Raw genomic sequence first — 7,951 nt, 5'->3', positions numbered from 1 at the left:
CCCATAAGAGAAATGCTACACATTATCCTACACCACATATTTTATATATTAAAATATTATTTTTTATTTTTTTTATTTTTTATTTTATTTTATTCTTATTAAACTAATTAAATTATTTTATTTATCATCCACACACTACATATTTATTATAGAAAAAATGAAAAAAAATTAAAATAAATATGGTGTGTGAAGTATGAGAATGACAAATAGATTTTTCCATGCCCATAATAGCCGTCAATTCTTTCGCTCATAAGTCATATCCTAGAGAGAGAGAGAGAGAGAGAGAGAGAGGGCCTGCTGGCCTGTTTTGTCAACAAAATTGCAGCAAGCAAGCTAGCTAGCTAGCTAAGGGGGTTTCCTTTTAATAAGTAGAGCTTGTGTTTAGAGCTGTGGAGTTCAAGTAGAGGCCATCTTTTTTATAGCTTTTATATATGCATGTGGGTCTTCGATCTCTTCAAGCAATGTCTTTTTCTGGCAGCAGGAGAGTCTTGTTTTCTACTACTCTGCTGGCGCTGTTGATTATCTCGGTGTTGCAGATTTGGGTCTGGTGCGAATACTCATGCCAAGCCGGGGCAATTCGGATTCTTCCGGGAAATGGAATAGCAAAGGCCATGAAGGTCAGCAGCCATGGCGGCCGAATGGTTAAGAAGAGCAGCAAGGAGGATCTGGTTCGAAAGTATTTCAATGGCAGAACTGACAACCGATTCGAGGAGAACAAACGTAAAGTACCCAGTTGCCCAGATCCTCTCCACAACTAGCAGAATTTATATTTATTTTTCGTTTCAATTTGTGATGAATCTGATCCAAAATACCCTCGTTTTTCTCATCATTTTTTGGTCTCGTACTTTGATGGTAATTATTCCTAGTTCATGAGGGAAAACCGGGTGTATTTTGGAATTTTAATCTCTTACTTTCCAATGAAAGATCCAAGAAAATGGACGTTTAATTATGATCATGATGTGTACAGCTTTCAGAAAGTTTGATTTTACAGCCACTAAAATGGCCATTTCAATGGCACTTTCTATTTCTAGAATCTGTGTTTGTCCTTTGATGAGAAACTTTTTTGGGTTTCTGCTTTGCTCTTGGGAACACATGGTGATTGGCAGAAAAGAAAATCAGGAGCCGGATCAGATCATATCTTTTCATGACTGCAGTAAAACGTACAATTATTTTTCCTTTTATTTTCCTCCATCACCCAATTGTTATTGCTGTCTTTGACAATTATTGTTTACCAGCCTATAAATGAAAGTTCAATATTCTTGATGAAATCTAGCTACGTTGCTTGTAATTAGTAACGAATATTCTGAATTTATTGAATGTTCATTCTCAAATCCACACTTTTGGTATCTCTTTAAGTGCCAGAGTTTGATGCATTTGGTGAAGAGTATTCATTTTAGATTTGTCATCTTTCAATTACACACATCACATGTATTTTCGCATGGTAATATTATATACAATTTTAAAGTATATCACGTTTTATTAACAAAAAAATAGGATCTATTACTAAAAAAAAAATACATTTTTTTCACGTCGGTGTCAAATTCACCCATTTTTTAAAGGGAGCATGCGGAATTTGCAAAAAATTAACTATATCTCTTTAAAAATGTAACAAAACTAATAGGAAACAGCCCACATGTATAATACAGTAACAACGCCTTCGTATTGGTGAACTTAAATAGTAAGTCGTGTCTAGCTAAAAATACAAATAGTAAGTTGCGTTGACTCATCATAATAACAGATCTTGTATTAAGAATATGCACCAACTGGTTAAAATTTGGACATATTTTATTAGATTAGACAACACTCAAACACATGGAGCTAGCTAGCCTATCTTTGTTAACACAACTCAAAACAAATATGGTATACAAGAAGTATTGAAGTTAACATTGTTGTTTCTAACGAAGAACCGATGACTTTCACGGGGTCGCTTAGCAGTTAGCATGGTTGTTTCTAGTGAGGAACCGATGACTTTCTGACTCGTGAAAGCCGTCTCGGGTCATACTGAAAAATGTGGAGGATTCATATATTTTCATTTCTTATTTGCGCACGATTCCATTGTTGTTGTAATAGGATTCATGTTGTTGGGATAATCCAACATCTCTCCTTTAGCCATTATTAATATATATGATTTGCTTAAAGGGAAAAAAAGGGGAATCTAAGAAAGTCAGACATGTGAATAGTTTTAATATAACAAAGATAACATTTAGGATTAGAAAAGGTTGAAGTAGTAGACATGAATGTTAGATGGACTTTAGTCTTTGTACATTTTAGCAACTTGGAAACTTTAAAGCATATATAGATATATTTAATTGCATTTTCTAGCAACCCTTTTTGTCTTTTTATAGGGGAAAAAAAAGGTGAAAACAAAACAGCATTGAGTAGAGACAGAAAAAAAGGGGGTTTGAGTTGGAGAGCTTGATTTAGCAGTAGGGATAAGCGTTTGATATTTTTCCCATTTTTTTAGTGTTTTGCTGTTTGTTGTTTGTTGTTTTGAGTCTCGAATTGTGTCCATATGGGTGTTTATATGAACTGTGGGAAAAAAGCAGCGAAACCGAGGGGAGAAAAGGCCACGTATTGTGCGGCGACGAAGATGTCTGCAGAAGCTCTGCCAGTGATTTTGTAGCCCCGGTTGTTTGTCTGCAAGTGTTTTGGATTGGGAATCAAATTGATCACTCCCTTCCCCATCATTTACCTTTGTGAAAACTCCAAAATATTGATAAACATTCTAATTTTATATTCTCAAAGAAATTGCTAGTATGATTTTCATACTCATCTATATATATATTTTAATTTTTCTCTTAATGGTTAAGGAAGTTCTAAAAATACTCAAAAATAAATAAATAAAACTATTTGCACTAGTGTGCATATTTGGAATTCATATTTGGTGTGCATCCTAAAATTGTCTTATTTTTAATCATATTTACGGCCGAAATACATTTCAAGTTGATTCTTCTATCAACTAATTAAATGATAATCATGTAAGATGTGCCACATCATTGAGTATGACTGTGGATGGTGTTGATTTTGTGGAGCTTGATTTTGTTGGTGTGTCAACTTAATTTAATGATCTGATTCGACAAAAATGCGTTATGATTTTTTGGTAAATTTTCAAGGAGGCGTGGCACTGCTTGTGATTGAAAAATGTTGGGCAGAAAGTTTCCTTGACATTTGCTCAACAGGTCACTTGAGAGAAGTTTTGATAAAAAGTTCGTTCGAGGTGTGCTCGAAACTTTACGAGAGTAAATAATGTAGAAAAATAAAAATTAGAGTTTCCATAATGTGACACTATAAATATGTACTCAATGAACAATTTAATACTCCTTGAGTGTTTTGAAGAGTGAGATTTCGCCTCAAAGTGTATTTTTTGATTTTTCAATATAATAAATTACTTTGCAACTTTGTGGATATAAGCACATTACCGAATTACTTTAATTTTGTGTCGTGTGATTGATTTGCTTATTTATTTTCACTTGTTTGTCATCGTCGATGTATTTTTCACAATAGATCGATGGTAGTATTTATGATGAAAAAAAAAATATTACTCTATTTGTTGGAAAATATTGTTCTTTATGATTTTCTTAGTTATATTAATTAATATAACATATTTTTAAGTTAATTTTTATTTACATACTTACATACTTTGACATAAAAATGAACTTATACTACACAAATCATGATATGTCTAAGATGAAGAGTAGCATTATTTGAAAATATTACCATTCCCCTTCTTCCTGTCTTATCTTTCTTTGGATGGTTAGATGGTTCTTGCTTAGATATAATTTAAATAGCTAAATGTAATACTTCTTATACACTTAAATTGATTTAACATGACATCATAACAAAAGTTGTTAATTCGAATCCTAAATCTATATAAATGGTAATTTAATGAGGGCAAGCACTTCATACTATAATTTAAATTAAGAAAATGATTTGTATAGTTTTAAAATAAGTTTTGCTACATACAAGCAAAATCGTGTACTAATCTGCGTATAAATTCTGATTCTTTTATATTTAAAATTTAAATAAGCACTGTTTTTAATAAAATTTACTTTTTAACCAATCACGTACATTAGATTAATGCACATATTGGTACATACTTATACTTGTAACTAGAATTTTCTTTTTAAAATATGTAAACTTTATTATCTTTTATTACAAAAATAGATAAATTTAAAAATTACGAGAAAAAAAAAAAATTTACTTTTTAATATCCTACTTTTTAAAGACTGATAAGAGCACCCTCGTGAGAGTAGGTTGATCCAAATCTAAGTTTTGGCTATTTCATTAATATAGAATGGGAAAAAGGACAATGATTCCTGTCATCTTTACGTATTTTTTGCATTGCTGGCTATATCTTTCTATTTATGAATGCGGCACGTGGGTTGGTGGGTTGGGCTGGGCCAGGCTGTTGTACAAACACTGGATTGCCTTGTAATGTGGAAGGTCTGCAGTGGAGTTGTAGGCAGGCATACTTATCAAAACAGCTGTACTAATTAATGTCTACACTTGTTTAATTAATTTTTCAGAAAACGTAGTTGGATTTTGAGTACCATGGTCGTCGTTCTCCTTGACAAAATGATTGGGACACACAGAGGGACACTGGGCTTACGGGAGATGAGTCAAAAAGAATTTATTATTCATTTAATAAATAATGTTATATATAATTTTGAGTGGATATCAATTTCTGGTCATGATTCTTCTTGACAAAATGATTGGAATACACGGAGGGGACACCGAGCTAAGGAAATAAGTCAAAAAGAATTTATTATTTATTAATTCATTTAATGAATAATGTTATATATAATTTTGATGCAATGTCAATTTCTACCATTAGGTAGTTTGGACAACCTCTTCAGTTCCTAGTAGGAGAAGGCTCCCAAATAAAAATTTAAAGAGTCCAAGTCAAGAGAAATTAATTAATTTAAGAGAGTATCAAAATTTTATGTAATTGATCATATTTTGATTTGATTTTTGATAACTCTCTCTTTCATTCTCAACACTCATCTTTTATTGTCATCCTTTTATTTTTTTTTAATTTTTTTTATATTGAATCTCACAATTTATCAAAGCCTAGTTATCGAAAAGGTACTTGTTGGGTATAAATAATTAAGCCCAAGGCTAAGACTAAAAAATAAGCACAAAAATAAGGCAAGTTGGCTCAACGTAAAATGAAAGTGTTTCACAATAAGTGTAACTCAATCACTCCAAAAAAGGAAAGATACTTCTATAAAGAGAGGAAATCTCCTTAGATTTGGATAGATTCCGTTACGCATGATTACTCCTCTAAGCTCATTTCTCCAGAAGTAAGCCTTCTTCTTTAACCTCTAGATCTTCTAAAATCCTCTTTATTGTATTGAGAGATATGCACAGCCATGAGAGGCTATATAATTACCAACATAGTGGATTTTGCCTAAAACGACATGTGAATGTAGGCTTCTATGTCGAATCACGTAAATTCATGTCTCTCCCTTCATTTATATTTTATTATTTATTTATTACTTATTCTCATAAATGTACATAGGAGCACCGTGTCGACGCCAAAACCACAACATGGACATTTCGATTGCACAAGTGTGACCCAAATCATTTATATGGGTCAGGAATGACTCTTTCTTCCTTTCCGGCCCATTGTGCAAATTTACTCTATTAACATTTAAAGGGATTGACTTTTATCTATATCGGAAATAGGAGAAGGATGATTCCCTGGCTTACAAGAGCATCTTAAAAAAAAAAAAAAGGGATAAGATCTTCTCACAACTTTCTACCCATTATTTTTATTTCGTTAATTATGTTTCTACAAAACGAGAGGGAAAATGTGAGAAAAGCACATGCAAGGGACACACACTATACACATGGGAGGTGCTATTAGGGACCTCGATCAAGTCCCTAAATATTATGATCTCCTTGTTTCGAATCTCCTTGAGATGACCGAAGTTACTAACCCTCTTGTTTGGCCTTAAACAAATAGTGGCAATGATGGATCCCTAGGTTAATGGAGGTTTGGTGTTTAGTAATGGTATTGATGAATGTAGTGAAGGATGATGTAAAAAGGTAGCTTAATTGATGAACTCGTGGACTTGAATAATGAGGCACAACTTTGATGGTTGCTCTTGGAGTTGGCGCCACTTGAGATAGAATTAGGGTTTGGATGATGAGTGAGGCTAGGGTTTGGTTGATAGAAGAAGGTTTTCTAAATTGTAGGAGCAATTTAGGCTTGTGTATTTTAGCTATGGTAAAAGGGAATTGATTGATTGGATGATTGAGTAATTCTAGGATGATTCCTAGAGTTAAGGGATTAAATATGGTAAGTATGACCAATTACCAAACATTAAGGAATATGGATATGGAAGGGAATTAGAGTTCCTAAAGTTTAGGAATCTTTATATGGTAAGTGGGAATTCAGCTAGGTCTATGGAAGAATGGAAGAAGGCTTGCTTTATGGTAATGCCGAATATGGAAAATGGATGACAATATGGTAGGCGTGTGGAGTGTTTGGGAGATGGGAATTGGTGAGAAAGTGTATGAACACAATGGAAAGTGTATGAACACTCAAGAAAGTATATGAACACTTAGGAAAAATTGATGAACACTCAAGAAAATATGAATGAACACAAAGAATAACAGCTCAACACCTATTCACAGATTGCAAGATGTTGAATGGAAAATTCTCATATATATATATATATATAAATTGAATCACACCTAATCACGAATTGAAGGTGGTGATCCTCTCATTGGGATTCATGAATTGCACCCAAGTAGCCCAAGTGCAAGGCACCAAAAAATGATCTCAAACCAATAAGCCCTCCTCAAAGGGAATTGTCCAAAGATGTAAAATGAAATGCCTCATGGTCGTATACATAGACCTTACAAAGGTGGAAACTCCCAAAAGGTCCCTTGAAACTTACTTAAATAAAATAAATGAAAGTAATGAAATAAGTCTTGCATGGCCCATGATGGCCCGTGGTGTGCAATGGCCCGTGGTGTGCGATGGCCCATGGCTAGGCTAGGTTGGTTCATGGCCCACGATTGGGTTGGTTTGACTCATGGCCCAGGCACGTGGGTTGGGCGTTGATGCTGCAAGGCACGAGCTGGTGCCATGCGCTAGATGGCATGCCACTAATCTTGCTGGGCTACTGCTGTGCGTGCTGGAGCATGTCTTAACATGGTATGCTGATGGCCACGCCATGGGCTGTCACAGGCATGTCATGGCACCACTAGGCATGCTTGTTTGGCACTGCTGAGTGTCAAGGGCATGTCATGACTGGGGCCATGGCATGCCTAATGGGCATTGCTGAGTGTCAAGGGCATGTTATGACTATGGCTATGGCATGCTGGGTTGTCCTGGGCGTGTCAGTGGTGTTGTCCTGGTGTGTCAACAACAGTGTTGAGGGCCTGTCAAGGCATGTCAGCGACAATGTCCATCAACGATAGTGTCAAGGGGCTGTCATGGCATGTTAGCAGCAGTGTTAGTGGGCTATCTTAGCATGTCAATGATAGAATCAGGGGGTTGTCTTGGCATGTCAAAGGCACTGTAGAGGTGTGGCCCATGGCCACTTTCCCAAGGGTTCTAACACATGCACTGTGCACCTAGTTGCTTGCGTTGGTGGGCATTAGGGCCAGCCACCTCCTCTACCGGGCGCAAGTCAAGGCTAGCTACCCAACTAGACAACCTAACGAAGCCAATGATAGTTTTCCTGTTGCTAAAAACCATAGAAGTAAGCTGGAAGGGCCACGTCCAGGAATCTGTGAGCTAGTAAGCCACCACTAGCCGCAACTTAACCCATCGACACTTTTTGCCGTAGGCAAGGAAGTCTTCGACCATTGAAGCTTATGCCACCAGCTACCCTACTTCCAGTCCCTCATTGCCAGGCATGAATCTGCACCTCCCGTGATGATTGTGAGTGGATAAAGGCTGTTGGCAACCACTACATGACCCACCAACATTTTT

General features: G+C 35.6%; 1 protein-coding gene across 1 annotated transcript; it reads left to right on the top strand.

The window, feature by feature from the left end:
• Positions 1 to 461: 461 nt before the first annotated feature.
• Positions 462 to 758, top strand: LOC122298845 (CLAVATA3/ESR (CLE)-related protein 27). The gene has a single exon (XM_043108692.1). The coding sequence runs from the start codon at positions 462 to 464 to the stop codon at positions 756 to 758; it is 297 nt and encodes a 98-aa protein (XP_042964626.1).
• Positions 759 to 7,951: the final 7,193 nt, after the last annotated feature.

Source organism: Carya illinoinensis, chromosome 16 (genome assembly GCF_018687715.1).
Source record: "Carya illinoinensis cultivar Pawnee chromosome 16, C.illinoinensisPawnee_v1, whole genome shotgun sequence".
Taxonomy (NCBI): domain Eukaryota; kingdom Viridiplantae; phylum Streptophyta; class Magnoliopsida; order Fagales; family Juglandaceae; genus Carya; species Carya illinoinensis.
The sequence above is the reverse complement of the archived record's forward strand: the minus strand, read 5'-3'. Positions and strand labels throughout refer to the sequence as shown.